This window comes from Schistocerca gregaria, chromosome 8 (genome assembly GCF_023897955.1).
Source record: "Schistocerca gregaria isolate iqSchGreg1 chromosome 8, iqSchGreg1.2, whole genome shotgun sequence".
Taxonomy (NCBI): Eukaryota; Metazoa; Arthropoda; class Insecta; order Orthoptera; family Acrididae; genus Schistocerca; species Schistocerca gregaria.
The window spans coordinates 281,720,908-281,741,585 of record NC_064927.1 but is presented as its reverse complement, the minus strand read 5'-3'; the positions used below and the strand labels follow the sequence as shown (position 1 = coordinate 281,741,585).

Sequence of the window (20,678 nt, the reverse complement as noted above, 5' to 3'; positions counted from 1 at the left end):
GTTACGCTGTAAATAGTGGCGGATCTATCTACAGTCCGCAGCTCGTGGTCGTGCGGTAGCGTTCTCGCTTCCCACGCCTGGGTTCCCGGGTTCCCGGCGGGGTCAGGGATTTTCTCTGTCTCGTGATGACTGGGTGTTGTGTGATGTCCTTGGTTAGCTAGGTTTAAGTAGTTCTAAGTTCTAGGGGACTGATGACCATCGATGTTAAGTCCCATAGTGCTCAGAGCCATTTGAGCCATCTATCTACATTGTACTTAGCTGAGAAAGTACAATTCCACACCAAGAACATTTGGAAAGGGGATTGTAGTTCTGCCACACGCGGTGGAGGACCTGAAAGAGAAGTTGAACAAAACGGTCAGTGTCTTGAAAAGAGTTTATTAGATGAATATCAAGAAAATAAAACAAGGATAATGGAATGGAACGAAATTAAATCATATGATGCTCAGGGAATTAGATTAGGAAAAGAATCATTAAAAGAAGTAGACGAGTTTTGCTATTTGGGCAGCAAACTGCACGTAAGTGACGATGGTTGGAGTAGAGCGGAATGCAGATTTGTAATTGTAAGACCCTTACGAAAAACAGAAATATGTTAGCTCTGAATGTTGCGGGAAAATCAGGAATACAGAAATAAAAGTCGCTGAGGAAATAAATAAATAGGAAGTGCAGGGAAGCTAAGACGAAATGGCTGCAGGAAAAATGTGAAGACATCGAAAAAGATATGATTGTCGGAAGGACAGACTCAGCATACAGGAAAGTCAAAACAACCTTTGGTGACATTAAGAGCAACGGTGGTAACATTGAGAGTGCAACGGGAATTCCACTGTTAAATGCAGAGGAGAGAGCAGATAGGTGGAAAGAATACATTGAAAGCTTCTATAAGGGTAAAGATTTGTCTGATGTGATAGAAGAAGAAACAGGAGTCGATTTAGAAGCGATAGGGGATCCAGTATTAGAATCGGAATTTAAAAGAGCTTTGGAGGACTTACGGTCAAATAAGGCAGAAGGGATAGATAACATTCAATCAGAATTTCTAAAATCATTAGGGGAAGTGGCAACAAAACGACTATTCACGTTGGTGTGTAGAATATATGAGTCAGGCGACATACCATCTGACTTTCGGAAAAGCATCATCCACACAATTCCGAAGACGGCAAGAGCTGACAAGTGCGAGAATTATCGCACAATCAGCTTAACAGCTCATGCATCGAAGCTGCTTACAAGAGTAATATACAGAAGAATGGAAAAGAAAATTGAGAATGCGCTAGGTGACGATCAGTTTGGCTTTAGGAAAAGTAAAGGCACGAGAGAGGCAATACTGACGTTACGGCTAATAATGGAAGCAAGGCTAAAGAAAAATCAAGACACGTTCATAGGATTTGTCGACCTGGAAAAAGCGTTCGACAATATAAAATGGTGCAAGCTGTTCGAGATTCTGAAAAAAGTAGGGGTAAGCTATAGGGAGAGACGGGTCATATACAATATGTACAACAACCAAGAGGGAATAATAAGAGTGGATGATCAAGAACGAAGTGCTCGTATTAAGAAGGGTGTAAGACAAGGCTGTAGCCTTTCACCCCCACTCTTCAATCTGTACATCGAGGAAGCAATGATGGAAATAAAAGAAAGGTTCAGGGGTGGAATTAAAATACAAGGTGAAAGGATATTAATGATACGATTCGCTGATGACATTGCTATCCTAAGTGAAAGTGAAGAAGAATTAAATGATCTGCTGAACGGAATGAACAGTCTAATGAGTACACAGTATGGTTTGAGAGTAAATCGGAGAAAGACGAAGGTAATGAGAAGTAGTAGAAATGAGAACAGCGAGAAACTTAACATCAGGATTGATGGTCACGAAGTCAATGAAGTTAAAGAATTCTGCTACCTAGGCAGTAAAATAACCAATGATGGACGGAGCAAGGAGGACATCAAAAGCAGACTCGCTACGGCAAAAAAAGCCATTTCTGGCCAAGAGAAGTCTACTAATATCAAATAACGGCCTTAATTTGAGGAAGAAATTTCTGTGGATGTACGTCGGGAGTACAGCATTGTATGGTAGTGAAACATGGACTGTGGGAAAAGCGGAACAGAAGAGAATCGAAGCATTTGAGATGTGGAGCTATAGACGAATGTTGAAAATTAGGTGGACTGATAAGGTAAGGAATGAGGAGGTTCTACGCAGAATCGGAGAGGAAAGGAATGTGTGGAAAACACTGATAAGGAGAAGGGACAGGATGATAGGACATCTGCTAAGACGTGAGGGAATGACTTCCATGTTACTAGAGGGAGCTGTAGAGGGCAGAAACTGTAGAGGAAGACAGAGATTGGAATACGTCAAGCAAATAATTGAGGACGTAGGTTGCAAGTGCTACTCTGAGATGAAGAAGTTAGCACAGGAAAGGAATTCGTGGCGGGCCGCATCAAACCAGTCAGTAGACTGATGACCAAAAAAAAAAAAAAAAAAAAAAAAAAAAAAAAAAGCCTGGGAACTGCTGGTGTATGCCCGCATTTCGTGGTCGTGCGGTAGCGTTCTCGCTTCCCGCGCCCAGATTTTATTCCCGGCGGGGTCAGGGATTTTCTCTGCCTCGTGATGGCTGGGTGTTGTGTGTTGTCCTTAGGTTAGTTAGGTTTAAGTAGTTCTAAGTTCTAGGGGACTGATGACCATAGATGTTAAGTCCCATAGGGCTCAGAGCCATTTGAACCATTTTTACTGGTGTATGTAAAGATAGGTGCGCACTTTCCCAGTGTTGTGCTCTTGTTTGGTGCCTAGTGACTGCCATCCAGGGTGTGTGTTTGTGTGTGTACGAGACGAAGTGCTATTGTTGCAGGCGGAGCTGGTGCATCTGCGCGCGGAGCTGGTGGAGGCGGTGGCGCGGCGCGGCTCGCTGGAGGAGGAGCTGCACGCGCTGCTGCTGCGGCTGCACGCCATCCAGCTTCAGAGGCTGCCCGGCGCCGCGCCGCTGGACGCAGATGCCGAGCGCATCCGCCGCCGGCTCGAGGAGGAGCTGCAGAGATCGCCCTCCCGCCAGCAGCGCTCCAGTCAGTATCACTTTTTTCCTTTTGTAACCTGCCGACTAGTGTCTTAAGCAGGTAGTGTATGACAATCCAAAACACGTGACCACGTTGTTAGATAAACTCGCCAGATAAAGTACTACGTGGAACACCCAGCAGGGGAGGAGAAAACGAAATAAAACTGTACAGTTTGAGACGGTACGGGGTGTTATTTCGGTGATTACTAAGTTAAGTCAGATTTACAAAGAACTTGGCAGTCTGCGCCCACTTACCACTATGACATTCCAGTCCGTCTAACTTGAATCTGTCACAGATTTGGGCGGTTTTGTAGGTTAGAGGGTCCTGCCAAAACACAAGGAGGACTTCTGTCACAAAGGGTGCAGGTCGAACACAGGAAGAACCTAGATACATGAACCATCGGTATAACATGTGTAAATTGTAGCTGTGTTGGGAAAGTACCAGAGTTCCACGCGGTAATAGAAAGCACTGATGGTCAAATCGTTATAGGCGCTGAAAGCTGGCTAAAGCCGGAGATAAGCTCAGCCAAAATTTTTGCGGATAACCTAACTGTGTTCCAAAAGGATATGCTAAACACGGTTGACGGAAGCGTGTTTGTAGCTGTTACAGGTAGTTTATCTTTTCGTGGAATTGAAGTAGATCGTTCCTGTGAGTTAGTATGGGCAGAGGTCATCGTTGGCAACCGGAATAAAATAGCAATTGGATCCTCTTACCGACCTCCCAATTCAGATGATACAGTTGCTGGAAGGGTCAAAGAAAACTTGCGTTTGATTCAAACATGTACTCGACTCATTCAATTTTTGACAAAATACACGTTTAATTCCGGAGGTACTCTTAAAACATCATCCGAAGTTGTGGTAAACGCATTCTCTGAAAATTATTTCGAGCAGTTAGTTCATGAGCCCACGTGAATAGTAAAAGATTGGGAAGACACACATGACATCATAGCAACAAATAATCCTGAGTTAATAACGGGCCTCAACACGGATACAGGGATTAGTGAACACCGGGTTGTCGGAGTCAGACTGAATATTGTAAACCCCAGATTTTCCAAAAATAAACGAAAAGATACCTATTCAAAAAAGCAGATAAAAATTCACTTGACACCTACCCGAGAGACAATCTCCACTCCATCCAAATTACTAATATAAGTGTAGACCAGATTTGGCTTGAATTTAAAGAAATAGTATCAGCAGCAATTCAGAGATTTATATCAAATAAATTAACAAACGACGGAGCTGATCCTCCTTGGTACACAAAACGGGTCAGAACACTCTTGCAGAAACAACGATAGAAACATGCCAAATTTAAACGTACGCATAATCCCCAAGATTGGCGATCTTTTACAGAAGATCGAAATTAACCGCTGACTTCAATGCGAGATGCTTGTAACTGTTTCTACAACGAAACGTTACCTCGAAACCAGGCAGAAAATCCAAAGAGGTTCTGGTCGTATGTGAAGTATTTTAGCGGCAAGAAACAATCAGTGCCTTCTCCGCGCGATAGCAATTGAGAAACTATCGAAGACAGAGCTACCAAAGCAGAGTTACTAAAAACAGCCTTCCGAAATGCCTTCACAAAAGCAGACGAAGTAAATTTTCCAGAAATCGAATCAAGAACAGCTGCGAACATCAGTAACGGTGAATAAATGTCCTCGAGGCCGGCCTATGTGGCCGTGCGGTTCTAGGCGATTCAGTCTGGAAGCGTGTGACCGCTACGGTCGCTGGTTCGAATCCTGCCTCGGGCATGGATGTGTGTGATGTCCTTAGGTTAGTTAGGTTTAAGTAGTTTTAAGTTCTAGGGGACTGATGACCACAGATGTTAAGTCCCATAGTGCTCAGAGCCATTTGAACCATTTTTTGAAATATCCTCGGAGCAGTGAAGGAGCTTAAATCACTTAATAAAAGCAAGTCTTCTGGTCCAGATTGTATACCAGTTAGGTTCCTTTCAGAGTATGCTGATGCATTAGCTCCATACTTAACAATCATAACCAGCCGTTCGCTCGACAAAATACCTGTACCCAAAGACCGGAAAGTTGCACAGGTCCCACCAATATTCATGAAAGGTTAGGAGTAATCCAGTTAATTAGAGGCTCATATCAGTATATTGTGTTCGTACATCGTGAATTACCTTGAAGAAAACGGTCTACTGACACACAGTCAACATGGGTTTACAAAACATCGTTCTTGCGAGTCACAACTAGCTCTTTATTCGCATGAAGTATTGAGTGCTATTGACAAGGGCTTTCAGATCTATTCCGCATTTCTGGATTTCCGGGAGACTTTTGACACTGTACCACACAAGCTGCTTGTAGTGAAATGCGTGCTTATGGAATATAGTCTCAGTTATGTATCTGGATTTGTGATTTCCTGGCAGAGAGGTCACAGTTTGTAGAAACTGACGGAAAGTCATGGAGTAAAACAGAAGTGATTTCTGACGTTCCCCAAGGTACTGTTATAGGCCCTTTGCTGTACCTTAACTACTTATAAAGGCACCAGGATATCAGAACAAATTGTAAAACAGATTCAGAAAAGATATCTGAATTGTGCGAAAATTGGCAGTTGATGCTAAATAACGAAATGTGTGAGATCATCCACGTGAGTGCTGGAAGGAATTCGGTTACGTGATAAATCAGTCAAATCTAAAGACTGTAAATCCAACGAAATTCCTAGAAATTACAATTAAAAACAACTAAAATTGGAAGGAACACACAGAAAATGTCGTGGGGAAGACTGCTTTTTATTGGCAGGACACCTAGAAAATGTGACAGATCTACTAAGGAGACTACCTACACTACACTACACTTGTCCGTCCTCTTTTAGAATACTGCTGCGCGGTGTGGGGTCCTTACCAGATAGGACTGACGGAGTACATCGAAAAAGTTCAAAGAAGGGCAGCACGTTTTGTATTATCGCGAAATATGGGAGAAAGTGTCACTGAAATAGTACAGGATTTGGGCTGGAAATCATTAACAGAAAGGCGTTTTTCGTTGCGATGGAATCTTCTCACGAAATTCCAATCACCAACTTTCTCTTCCGAATGTGAAAATATTTTGTTGACACCGACCTACATAGGGAGAAACGATCACCACGATAAAAAAAAGGAAATAAGAGCTCGTAAGGAAAGATATAGGTGTTCGTTCTTTCTGCGCACACTGGTTGCTGTTGAGAGCTGTAAATGATGCAGACCTCTACCAGGTGGTCACTTTCTGCTCCACCGCTGGTGTAAGTCATGGCAGTCCAGTAGTATGTGCCAAGCGGCTGTATGGAATCGGTGTAATAAAGTGGGATCCGCGTTGAGATTTGGTAGATTGACGAAAAGAAGCTATCATGTTCTGGCAGGTTTCTCAGCATGATTGGTTAATTGTGGTCTTCTGGTTATTAGGCCGATTTGTTGCTTCCAATTTATGCTCGGTGTTTTGATAACTGACCCAATCATCTGTTCTGGGTGCTAGTGGTTATGTACGTAGTGTCTGGATTCCACCAGTCAGAAGAACACATCAGGGTCACTCATTGAAATGTTGTGTGTAAAATGGAAACAACTACTCTGCTGAATAGCTGAAATGTTATGTGGCTAGGGCCTCCCATCGGGTAGACCGGTCGCCTGGTGAATGTATTTTGAGTTCACGCCACTTTGTCGACTTGCGCGTCGATGATGATGATGATGATGATGATGATGATGATGATGATAAAGAGATCACAACACCCAGTCGCTGAGCGGAGAAAATTTCAGAATCTGGACCCCTTAGCATGGCACTCCGTCGCGCTGGTCATTCTGCTATCGAGGCGGACGGCTGAGTAGCTGGCAGACCAACAGTAAAAAAAAAAAAACCCTATCATATTTGAGTGTGCCCACGAGCACGCCTTGAATAAAGTAAACGGTGTACCAACACGGTGTGTGCCGCAACATATGTGGTCACAGGAAGATCCTAACCAACATAAACCTGGCCCAAGTCTCACGCCTTGCCAATGACAATTGAGTTAAAAGTTGACAAGAATTTCTGCTGTTAGTCAGTGCAGGTTCATATCGACCAGTTTTTGAGGGAACATTTCGACGAGAATTGCATACAGTCGAAATTTGGTGTCGACTTTCATGCAAAAGATCACTGCTTGCAGTGGCACATAAATCAGCACATCTTGAAAGGGCAGAACAACACAGAAACTGGACAGTAGCTGACTGGAGGCAATGTTAACTAACATTTATTGATTTAACCGTTTTTAAAATGCTACATGGCATTGAGGGCACAGATGAAACAATGAAGCATTTAATCTGTGTTGTATCTAGGGCGCAGTTGAGGCCAGATGTGGTTGTGTGATGTTTCGGGGGGGGGGGGGGGGGGGGGTTGTATCTTGACTTGGAACCACTCACGCTGATTACTTTGAATATGAAGCAGGCTATTTATTTCAATATTCTTACGTGTACATCTTCACGACAAGATGAGAAAGATTGTGCTGACAGAGCTGCATGCATACATTCTTGGTTTCATGAACACTCAGGCAGCGTTTCACACTTCAACTGGCACACTCAGTCACCCAATATTGGTTCCAGACATTTACTGTAATATTACTGGGACCATGGATGCAATGTAGTAATAATCATCCCCACAGTTTGGTAGCAGTGGCTTCAGCTGGATGTGGCATACCTGAAGAAAGAATGCCATTATCATGACGAGAGGTAGTGTTAAGAGGTAATACTCTGATGTCTCCTAGTGTTAATATATTTTTTGTTTGGAACGCATATAATGCATTAGAGTGAAAAATCTATAAACTGTGAATCATTGATTTTCTCTAATTCTCGGTGCTTCCATGGCCTCAAGCAAAGTCTATTTCATGACCACATGCAGAATCCACATACTACCACCTCGTGAGACACGTTACATGTCTATTTGCTCTTACGATTAACTCAGAAATGTTTGTTGGCAGACCTAGATTAGTCTTGCTCTAGCACACGTACGCTGGTGGTGTTACGCTCTCGGAAGTAGATCCTACTTATGTATTAGATATGTTATTACTAAGTTTCGTTAAATGAAACGTCAAGATATTCAAATCTGTTAACAGCCATTAACGTTTTTTCTTAATTACGCTTTAGCTAAGTAGTTTTTATTTAAAAAATCGTGTACAGTCACAGTCTCCGCACTGTTGTGCTCTGATTGTCGCGCTGTTAATACGTGGTATGAAAATGGCTGAGGCTGCTTGATGTTCCGTAGTGAAATACGTGTGTGGAACATGGTTAAAAGCGTGGCGAAATATGTAGTTCTTAGTATTTTTCATAAATGTACAGAGGTAACCGGCTTCAAAGTTTTCCGTTGTTCGCTGGTCCAAGTCTCCCCTGAGTCATTTTTTTTTTTTCTCACTCAATTTGAAATACGTACGTCTCGTAATTGTAAAATTCGTCATCATTTCTATGAAAAATGCACGTGTTCTTGTTTCTAATTACGCACTGCACGTGAAATTCCTGTTTATATAAATTATTTGTTATCGATATTGTATGAAAGACATTTAATACAAGCTGCTTAAGTTATGAAAACACAAGTTTAATTTTTTAAGGCAAAAATGAAAAACCAAGTACTCTTCATTGTACCACAGAAACATGTCGTAGAAACATGAAAAACAATCATTTTCACATCATCGAACACACCAAACAAATGCTGCATTTTTACATTTTCCACTGTACGATTACAATATGAACCAAACAGAACTGATCAGGAGCCAATTTAAGGGAATTGGCCCGAGAAATAACAAGACTGTTAAGCTGCCAGAATACTGGAACGAACGCACGCAGCTTTTTCAAAAGAAGAAAATGCGGCGCTTGGTTGGTTTCTTGGTTTTGTTGTTATCAACGTAGCAGACGACGGTTCCAGAACTGCAATGTATTTCTCGGATTCGGATAAGGAAGGAGCTAAGAGATTAACAGATGACTGACAGTAATAAATACCTTCAGTGGCTTCAGTATTCAACAGTAAGGTGAAATCCTTTAAGTATGCTTTTGCGTCACACTTGGCTTGTTGAGAAAAAGTATCCTATGTTAAAGTTAGGAATTTCATTACTCTTGTTTTTAATTAGAATGCAATGTCAGATGGGAACGAGAGCATTTTATGCTTTCCGTCTGGTCACCTAAGAAGCGTGCGGTAGTGCTGAAGTTTTGCCGAATATTATTTCACTATCAGTAAAAATTAAATGACATTCGAAGCTATATTGTTTCTTTGCTGGTTAGTTGGACCGCTGGCTGGCCAATGCTGTCCTAGTTTAATGCGCCGGTAAAGCTGAGCATTATCGCTCATTTTATGTCCATGTAACACATCACAGATCCTTATGGTCGTATGTGGCTGTAAACAGCTTGGCTTTCCGCTCCACGTGAAAAGAAATCCAATGAAATTCAAGCAGGATTTTTTACTGGTTGCAGCAATGTCAGAGATTTGATGTTTTACCGAATTACCGGTATTCACGGTACAATTTTGAAATGGTCATATGGGAAAATCCCCATTTTATCGCTACCTCACAGCATATGGTGACCATCGCTCGTGCGCCAGCTATTACACCACATTCAAACTCCCTTAAATCTTGATAAACTGCCATTTATTTCACAGGTATACATGTGCACTGAATTAAAGATAGTTGCTGAGTTAGAGAGAAACCCCTCTTGTCACCATTGCGAATGTGACAGTTTGGCATCTCTTGTGACTGGGACTTAGCAGAACTTCAACTGACGATCTGACAGCAAGGAATACTGGTCACTGTTTCGCTAATTGTTCTGGAAAAACACCCAGGGTAGGGCGCCTTACAACCCAAAAAACTGAGTGGGGTTGTGCAGTGGTTAGCACACTGGACTTGCCTTCTGGAGGACGACCATTCAATCTTGTGTCCGTCCATCCTGGTTTGGGTTTTCCATGATTTCCCTGAATCACTTAAGGCAAATGCTGGGATGATTCTTTTGAAACAGAACAGATGATTTCCTTCTCCATCCTTCTGTAAATCCAAGCTTGTGCTCCATCTCTAGTGACGTCATCTCCTCCTACAACCCAAAAGTTCATCAGTATAACTTCGTAGTGGATGCCTGCACCTCTGATTGTTTCCTGAATGGAGATGATGCATGCTGCCACTGCTTTCATAATCTCTTTCTCTCTTGCTTGTGATGTGCACACAGAACTCATCTCCGGTCAAAGTTCAATTGAGGAAACCTAGTCCAAATTCAACCAAGACATTGGGTGGTGCGCACACGCGCACACGCGCGCGCCCACACACACACACACACACACACACACACACACACACACACACACACACACACACAGGCAATCGGGCAGCTTTCTTGATCCTCATTGATTCAATATGTTCAATACATTCATTAGCCAAGGTCCTAAACAAGGACTTTATGTAGATTGGTGATGAATGATGACATCTGTGACAATTTCCTCAACACTTATGCCTGTTGACACAAATTGCCTGGGTGATCTTTTGTTTCACTGTCTCAGTTCTCAAGCATCCTGGTCACACATGCCACTGTCATTGTCACTATCACTGACATTGTGCCTTCTGTATTTCAATATTTTCATCCTCGTACACTGATAATTTATTTTAATGTTTGTCTCCATGCTGTTTGTTCATTGTGTGCTGAAGATTCTATAAAATGTAATTTTTTACGAAATAAAAGCAAATAATCCTCATTGTTCTTATTCATCAAAAGAGGTGTAGCAGTAGCTTATACACTACTGTATGGGTGCATACGACTAGATCATGACTCCTTTGTGGCATAAAGTTAAGGAACCATTGTTCATCCTGCAACACAACTTTTCGTTGTGTGTGTGTGTGTGTGTATATGTTTCCATGCAATTTTATTATTAAGGTCTTATTTTGTTATTACTTAACCTTGTACAGCTACATCTGTTCTGCTTGCTGGTGCTAATTCCGTAGCTTCAACTCACCTGTTCTCTCTGAAATTTAGTATTGTTGTATGTTTGTTGTCAGTGAATAATTATTCATCACTCTATAAAACTGTGCACGAGGTCTTCATCTACATTTATACTCCGCAAGCCACCCAACGGTGTGTGGCGGAAGGCACTTTACGTGCCACTGTCATTACCTCCCTTTCCTGTTCCAGTTGCGTATGGTTCGCGGGAAGAAAGACTGTCTGAAAGCCTCCGTGCGCGCTGTAATCTCTCTAATTTTACATTCGTGATCTCCTCGGGAGGTATAAGTAGGGGGAAGCAATATATTCGATACCGCATCCAGAAACGCACCCTCTCGAAACGTGGCGAGCAAACTACACCGCGATGCAGAGCGCCTCTCTTGCAGAGTCTGCCACTTGAGTTTGTTAAACATCTCCGTAACGCTATCACGGTTACCAAATAACCCTGTGACGAAACGCGCTGCTCTTCTTTGGATCTTCTCTATCTCCTCCGTCAACCCGATCTGGTACGGATCCCACATTGATGAGTAATACTCAAGTATAGGTCGAACGAGTGTTTTGTAAGCCACCTCCTTTGTTGATGGACTACATTTTCTAAGGACTCTCCCAATGAATCTCAACCTGGTACCTACCTTACCAACAATTAATTTGATATGATCATTCCACTTCAAATCGTTCCGCACGCATACTCCCAGATATTTTACAGAAGTAACTGCTACCAGTGTTTGTTCCGCTATCATATAATCATACAATAAAGGATCCTCCTTCCTATGTATTCGCAATACATTATATTTGTCTATGTTAAGTGTCAGTTGCCACTCCCTGCACCAAGTACCTATCCGCTGCAGATCTTCCTGCATTTTGCTACAATTTTCTAATGCTGCAACTTCTCTGTATACTACAGCATCATCCGCGAAAAGCCACATGGAACTTCCGACACTACCTACTAGGTCATTTATATATATTGTGAAAAGCAATGGTCCCATAACACTCCCCTGTGGCACGCCAGAGGTTACTTTAACGTCTGTAGACGTACCTCCATTGATAACAACATGCTGTGTTCTGTTTGCTAAAAACTCTTCAATCCAGCCACAGAGCTGGTCTGATATTCCATAGGCTCTTACTTTGTTTATCAGGCGACAGTGCGGAACTGTATTGAACGCCTTCCGGAAATCAAGGAAAATAGCATCTACCTGGGAGCCTGTATCTAATATTTTTCTGGGTCTCATGGAAAAAAAAAAAAAATCGAGTTGGGTCTCACACTATCGCTGTTTCCGGAAGCCATGTTGATTTCTACAGAGTAGATTCTGGGTTTCCAAAAACGACATGATACTCGAGCAAAAAACATGTTCTAAAATTCTACAACAGATCGACGTCAGAGATATAGGTCTATAGTCTTGCGCATCTGCTCGACGACCCTTCTTGAAGACTGGGACTACCTGTGCTCTTTTCCAATCATCTGGAACCTTCCGTTCCTCTAGAGACTTGCGGTACACGGCTGTTAGAAGGGGGGCAAGTTCTTTCGTGTACTCTGTGTATAATCGAATTGGTATCCCGTCAGGTCCAGTGGACTTTCCTCTGTTGAGTGATTCCAGTTGCTTTTCTATTCCTTGGACACTTATTTCAATGTCGGCCATTTTTTCGTTTGTGCGAGGATTTAGAGAAGGAACTGCAGTGCGGTCTTCCTCTGTGAAACAGCTTTGGAAAAAGGTGTTTAGTATTTCAGCTTTACGCGTGTCAATGCCATCATCGTCCCAGAGTGTCTGCATATGCTGTTTCGAGCCACTTACTGATTAACGTAAGACCAGAACTTCCTAGGATTTTCTGTCAAGTCGGTGCATAGAATTTTACTTTCGAATTCACTGAACGCTTCACGCATAGCCCTCCTTACGCTAACTTTGACATCGTTTAGCTTCTGTTGGTCTGAGGGGTTTTGGCTGCGTTTAAACTTGGAGTGAAGCTCTCTTTGATTTCGCAGTAGTTTCCTAACTTTGTTGGCCGGCCGCGGTGGTCTCGCGGTTCTAGGCGCACATTCCGGAACCGCGCGACTGCTACGGTCGCAGGTTCGAATCCTGCCTCGGGCATGGATGTGTGTGATGTCCTTAGGTTAGTTAGGTTTAATTAGTTCTAAGTTCTAGGCGACTGATGACCACAGATGTTAAGTCGCATAGTGTTCAGAGCCATTTTTTCCTACCTTTGTTGTTGTACCACTGTGGGTTTTTCCCGTCCCTCACAGTTTTACTCGGCACATACCTATCAAAACGCATTTTACGATTGCCTTGAAGTTTTTCCATAAACACTCAACATTGTCAGTGTCGGAACAGAAATTTTCGTTTTGATCTGTTAAGTAGTCTGAAATCTGCCTTCTATTACCCTTGCTAAACAGATTAACCTTCCTCCCTTTTTTTATATTCCTATCAACTCCCATATTCAGGGATGCTGCAACGGCCTTATGATCACTGATTCCCTGTTCTTATTTGTAAGTATTCGTTAACTGTTGTGCACCCACTTCCTTACAGAATTTAGGCCTTCACTTTCAACACCAGTGCCATTTTCCAGACATTGCATGTTAAGAAATACTAGCAGCTTCACGCTGACATCTGTTTTGCTGTAAATCTTAGTTAATTGGAGTGAAGTCTGTGCCCTGTTACAGCTTCATTCCCATACTGATTTTAAGTGCTTTGCTCTATTGTGTTATGATTGCTTGTATAATGTTTCCCCATAACAGCACTTGATATTTAAAAAAAGAGGTCCTGGTACTGTGACCTTCCAGGGGAGGGAGGAGTGTTTTTGGAATGTAGACTTTTGAAACTGTCATTTTAATGGTTTTCTGAGCATTTTAAAAGTGTGAATAGAGCATTTGTTCTGGTAAAAGATAAGTTTTATCTTTATCTTTTATTGCATGTTTTATTGATTAAGTTAATATTATTGCTCAATTTACGATTTTTTCCAGAAAAGAAATTTCAGTAAGATGAACCCGTGTAAACTGTCCAAAGCTTTGAAATGTTTTCTTTGTATGTTCCTCCACTTTCTCTTTCCTTCCTGTTTGTGCCCACAGTGGAATATCGTCCATGTACCAGTCAATATTTTACTTACTTTGTAGGGTCAACACACACCAGTTATGGGCCATTCAGCTTCAGAAAAAGTAGTGAAGAACTCTTTTTGTTGACAGAGAGGCTCTACCATCAGTAATGATCAGAATCATTTGAGGAAAACCCTCCTTCACGTTCACTGGACAACAATGAAATTTTCTTGATGTTAGTTGTCTACAGAAGCAAATTTGTGAGATACTTTGTTTTGTTTTGTTTTCATAATTTCCACCAAAGCTCTCACACTTCACAAAAAGCTACTCATGAAATGGTTTAATTGTATACTGTTCGTTCAGCTGAAAGACATAGTTATTACATCGCTTCAACTGCAGCGCCACATCTCAAAATTTGCAGTTCTGATTTGTTTTTGTCAGAGGCATTGATATTGGCTACTGGTGCATCCATTACAAATCCAGTATTGCCCCACACTACTGCTTATGAGAGTGAGTGGTGAGCCAGACACCTACCAGCATGTGTCATTTGTACACAGTTTCCTAAACACTGGACTTGTACCCAGTGTCTGCCTTAGAAACCACACTTTGCAAACAATTAAAATAAGGTAACCAGAAAACAAACTTCATACAATTCACAGACAAGTGGCCCACACAATGTAGCTCTCTTAGTTAAACTGATAACTTCTGGCAGGAAGGGTGTTAGGCTGAGGAGGAGGAGGAGGAGGAGGAGGAGGAGGAGGAGGAGGAGGAGGAGAAAAAAAAAGATGGTTCTGTTCCATTACTTGATATCGACAAGTAGCCGAGGAACTCTTCTGCTGTTTCCAAAAAAAGTCTGCAATCATTCATTTTTTATCCATTGTGTTAGTTCACTCATGTTCCCCCCAGTTGCACTCTATGATCTCGCGTGTCTTACCTCTGTTTCCTGTTTGGAACAAACCAGTGGCACTGTGTCGCATCATACATAGATTTACTGAGTAGAGGCCAAGAAACAGTTGCAGAACTGTTGCAGATGTTGTTTTGTACTTCCCAGTGAGCCTGAGAAATATATTCTGCTATGTTTTATTTTGGAACACACATTTTTAAAAGTTTATATGCCAAAGTGTGTCCTTCAAAACCATCAATATTGCCAAGGTCTGCCCTTTGATATGCATATAAATCTTGAAGTAGCCTAAATTTGTTGTAGATTATGTGGGCCATTGTTGTTGTAGACATGTCTTCCTCTTCAATTTGTTCCTTGATCGGTTTGGTTGTTTTTCTGTCTGCCTGGTAATTTCAAACATGCATTTTTCCTTTGCTCCCTGAAGAACTCTCATTTAATGTCTCACTTCTGTGAGTTGCACTGATTGATAACTTTCCCTGTTCAGACACATTGCAAGCTACATTTTGATATCTCTAATTGGTTTACCAGATTGAATCATGTCAATTTTCTCAAACTGTATGAATCTTATGCATACTTCAGACAGTTTTCTCACCTTATCCTGGTGATCAAATTTCAGATTGTGGAAAGGCCACCTGAAACACATTAAGCTGCTGTTCATTTTATTCGCTATTGTGCTATTGGTTTTGGTCAAAGACTATGGTCCAGCATGGATTTTTGTTAACAGCAAGAATTTACTTATATACGTTAAAAACACAGCATCAGAATTACAGTATTTCTAAATAAAGTTTACATGTACATAGAAGAGTATATGTAACTCTTGCTGTTAACAAAAATTTGTGGTGGAAAATGCTCTTTGACCGAAACTGGTCGCAAAATAAATGGAACAGTAGCTTAAGGTGTTACATCATGTCATGTCTACAATTTATACAGGCTGTGTAACATAATAAACAATAAGTTTTCAAATTTCAATTAACAATTCATCTTATAAAAAATGCTGAGGACTATATAGAAATCAGGTAGTGATAGACTCATCAAGAAGCATTTTTATATATAACAGTAGACATTTGAATAACTATATGTTTACTAGAGCTCTACAAATAAATATACTTTGCCAAAGGTATTTTCTTTACTTTGTCACAACAATAATAGGAAAGCTATCATAGCAAAGTGTACAGTTAACCTATACTGTCATAAAAATTTTTATATTTGTACTTACATTTATAAATCAGTAATCTTCAGTTATTTTATTTAATTTATTTAATAGATAAGGATGGCAGTCTTCAACTGGGCTTAGCTGAAGTAGCAACATTACAGAGTGAAGCAGTACAACTGAGACGAGAGAATACTGCTCTGCGCAACACACTTCTTGCACTCCACTCTGAGCTCTATGGTGCTAAATTAGCTGCGAAGTATCTTGATAAGGAACTGGCTGGCAGGTGAGCGAGGCAAACTTCCTTTTTCTTAACATGATACTAATGTGCTTTGTGTAAAGTTTGTACTTTAGATTACCTCTTTTATTATTGTTTTATTTTACCTATATGTATACGTGTTCTCCGAATAGATAAGTTTCATGATAAGTTGTGATTATGAGTGTCTACTTTCAAGCAGTAGTATTGAACCAGTAAGATTGTTGTATACTCGGTGTTATATTTAGTGCAGTTGATAGTAATCGTGTCTCATCAAATAATGCATGTGCAACCAACATTGATGTATGAAAAGAGGTATTGTTAACTGTTAACAGTTTATCTTCTGTGGAATCAAACATTTCAATACATTAACAAATTAATTTTCCTGTTTATTATTGTTAATAGTAATTCTATACTTTTATTGATAAGATATTTCATTGTAGGGTTTCTTGTGTTTCATATGTTTCATTGTGATTTCTATTTTTGATTATTTTCAGGATCCAGCAGCTCCAACTGCTGGGACGAGAGATGCGTGGTGAAATACGGGATAAACTGTGGAGGCAGCTTGAGGCAGAGATACTACTGCATAGGCACAAAACAGTTGTAAGGGCATGTCGAAGTAGGAATGCTGGATCAGGTACCTCTGGTCCACCACTGAATACCTCCCAGTCGCATTCACAGCCACAGCAGCATCAGCCATTATCGCCACAACAACAAGAACAGAACCAGCATCAGCAACAACACCAGCAGCAAGAACAGCAGCAGTCCAGTGCATCAGAGAAGGCTGCTGCAGAAGTAGCCAGCACTAGCTGTGGGTCACAGGGAATTGGGGAGCCACGGACAGTTACTGTGCGGAGGGAGCCAGGTGAAGGGCTTGGGATATCCATCACGGTTAGCATTTTGATTATTTCAGTCAGTTGGTGATAATGCACTAGTTGTTGTTTGTTGTGGTTTTCAGTCCTGAGACTGGTAAACTTCATGAAAATGTATGCTGTAAAACTGTTAGCAAAAATGAACATCAGTACTGGATGTTGTTTCCCTTTGCAATATGTCAGTTCGAAAAGAAAAGCAATCTTTCTGTAAAATGGATTTATTTCTAAAATGTTTTCCATGAATTTTGCTCGGTTCATATCTTCATGTTTCTTTAAGTACTTGGTATTACAGTGCTTGATTGCAACTATGCAGTTCAAGAAGACAATGTGTAATGCATGTGCAAATTCTTCTTACAGAATTCTCTTAATTTTGGATAAGGCATTGCTTCTCAGTGCTACTTTCAACTAAATGCGAAAATATTATGTCAATAAATCTCATCTGTAAATGGATACTTCATAAATTTCTTGATGGCTATGATGATCCATTGCTAGGCTAGTTAACTGATATTTGCAACTTACAAAATGTTTCCCTTGCCTTACCTGAAAAGAATTAACCATCCTGCCATTTCCTGCTTTGCCCCATCAACATCATGCTGTCAAATTCACCAGAACTAAACATTTAGTATGATGTGTATCTATGCCTCATTTTTAGACATTTTTTGTGAAGTATTCAGCCATTTTCCAACTGCTTGAAACCTGTCCACCTCCAGTCTTATGGTCATGCTTGTGTGTTTGACATCAGGCCATTGCTTGAATCATTCGTTTTCTTGCCTCTCATAGTTGGCAACATGCACCCCTCTGAACGGTTTTATCATTAACCCAGTCACACTGAATGATGAGCAGTAGCCACAGAGGAAAGATGTGAAAGTGAATGGCAGTGTAAAATGTGTGGTGGTGTTCTACTTTTAAAATACTATTTTGAGTTCTACCATACTATTTGGTATGTAAAGCAGTTGTTCTACTGATACATATTGAATCTGATTTCACAGCAACCAAGACTATTTAAATGTGATGCCATTGGGTTATAAGTGTATGCCTCACTGTTATACGTCACACTGATGGTAAATTATTTAATTTATTACACTCTGAGCTTTATTTTAAGAGCTATTTGGTTTTCTGAAAGTACTACAATTTTTGGTTTTTCTGTGTATTTCTTTTGTTGTTCATTGAGTATTCATCTTCAACTTTATCAAATACAAAAACTTGTCAACTAATTTTGTGACCTCACTTGTAATTTGTAATCAGAGTTGCCACAGGTTCTGGAAATCAGGGCATTTCAAGTGCCAGGGAAATTAGTGAAATATCAGGGAAATTTGAAAAAAACACTGGAAAAACCTCGTCTTTGTCTCGGTAGATGAAATAGTCAGTTTACTAAGGTGTCATGCATCATCACTGGCTGGTTGCAGCTGAGTACATTCACCACTTCCCTACTCCCTCATTACTACTGCTTCTCCCCTCCCCACCACTCCCCTCAGCTTGCAGTCAGTGCTCCCAGCATGTCTTGCCACAAGCGTAGCTGCTCCTGACAAGAAGTAGGGAGGCATCAGGAGGGGTTTGTTTGGATCTGATTCTCGGACTGTAGTGGCAGTGGCTGGAGATGGTGGTCATGTGTGCATGAGATGTGTCTGAGTGATTTTGTGAATGTGTGTGTGTTCTCGTTTTCTAACAAAAGCTATGACTGAAAATTTAGTTGTGAGAGTATGATTGTCTTTTCTATATGCCTGTCTGTGGCTCAGCAATCATCTTTACAGTGAGTTGCTACCTATCCTCATTATTATTGATTCTCAGAGTATTTGAATAAGTTATCTGTTGCATTAATTGATCACCATGGTCTCATGTCATCAACATGCTGTCTGTGGCTCATCAGTAGCTGGCCAAACAAGTGGATTTCCATGATGGGCCAGAACTGCAGGCCATTTCTGTGGGTATCTGTAATGGATTGGGCCTGCTGATCTGAAGCTGTTCAGTTCCCACAAATGCTTGGGCACTGCCTGTTTGTGTGTGGCATAATGCAGCGGACTTTCATGGTTTATCCGTTGCAGCTGTCTCACCACAAGTGAATTGTACAGTGTGGCATTTTATACACATTTTATTTGTTCTAGTACATTTTGGCACTTAAAAAGGAGTTTATATGTTTGAAAGTATGGACGATAAGAAGAAGAAGAAGAAGAAGAAGAAAACTGTGTTAGTTGCTGGCAGTTTGTAGGCTATGTACACATATATTTATGCAAGAAAAATCACACAATACCAGTAAAATATTAATTAACACAGTGGGTAATAACCAACAATAACAAACATAGTAGAACCATCATTTTATTGGCACTCACCTACAGTGTTGGTTTGCAAAATTCTTCTCCGCCTTATACACTTCTTTCAAGAGGCCTACTTTTTCTTAGGTTATTTCTGAAATCAGTGAAAGTATTTTAAATATGTCTTGTGATTCCAAGGAAGTGCATATTTTTGTCACCAAATTTGTTTAGTTTTATTGAAATAAAATAACATCAGTGGTCTTAATGGAACACGTACACCATTTGGCTTACTTTCTGCACCTGAAAACAATTCATTACAAAAGACGTTGATGTTAGTACTTAAGATTTTCGCTCAAATCATGAAATGCCATTTGCTTGAAGGTCTTTTTTTCTTTTTGTTTTTTTTTTCCTTTAGGTATTTCCTTGTTTGTACTAACGTTTCTTGTACCTTACCTGCAAAGACAGATTGTCAACTTACGTCTTAACTCACCCATGAGATTTCAAAATTTTTCAGGGAAAGATGCTAACACTTGTCTGGAAATTAGGGAAATATCGTGGAATTTCACTTGGGGAAACCCGCGGCAACCTGGATAATGAATTCTTTAAGTATGTTGTTCGTACATTGTTTGAGCCTTAATATAATTGATTGCAAACCATTTCAGGCTTCTTCTATTATGTTCTTCCATTCATTGTTAAAGTTTATTTGCACTATAGACAAGCAGTGTGATGTCATTAGCAAATAAGAGATAACTTGATATGTTACAATGACACACGCACACACACTATCTAATCAAAGTCCAGGCCTGAACGTAGTGGAACACATTTAGGAAGAGAGAAAACATTGATTTTGCTCTAGATCCAGCATAGAACATCACTCCCTTCTTTGTTTTGGCACTTCAGAAGAAATGTGTTGCCATTCCTTTACAGATGTTCAGACATCTCATTGAAAGTGTCCCCAGTAGAGTCCAAATTGTCATAATGGCAGAGGTTGGGACATCCTATATTAATACCCACTTACAACTGTGATCAGATACTGTATTCCTTCTTCATTTTCCCAGTTTCAGGATCTGAAAACTTGCCTTAGGACTGCTGCTAATTGTATGGTAGTATGAAATCTCCTTTCCAGATTCCTCCATCAATCGTGAATTCTGTCATAATGAAATCTAAGAAAAGCCATTGTACTGAGATATATTATTCAGCACATCATTAGCTGAAAATCATGTCCAGAAGAGAGCCTGAAAGAATGTGGAATGAGTTACATTATACATTATCCATTGTTTAGGCTGAAGAAGC

At 40.7% G+C, this 20,678-nt stretch overlaps 1 protein-coding gene across 1 annotated transcript in view; it reads left to right on the top strand.

The window, feature by feature from the left end:
• LOC126284775 (uncharacterized) overlaps window positions 1-20,678 on the top strand; it is a 652,584-nt gene that overhangs the window by 594,831 nt on the left and 37,075 nt on the right. The window contains exons 3-5 of the mRNA XM_049983936.1: window positions 2,829-3,039; window positions 16,123-16,294; window positions 16,762-17,155. Of these exons, the coding sequence (XP_049839893.1) occupies window positions 2,829-3,039; window positions 16,123-16,294; window positions 16,762-17,155 (777 nt within the window). The remainder of the gene's footprint in view (window positions 1-2,828; window positions 3,040-16,122; window positions 16,295-16,761; window positions 17,156-20,678) is intronic.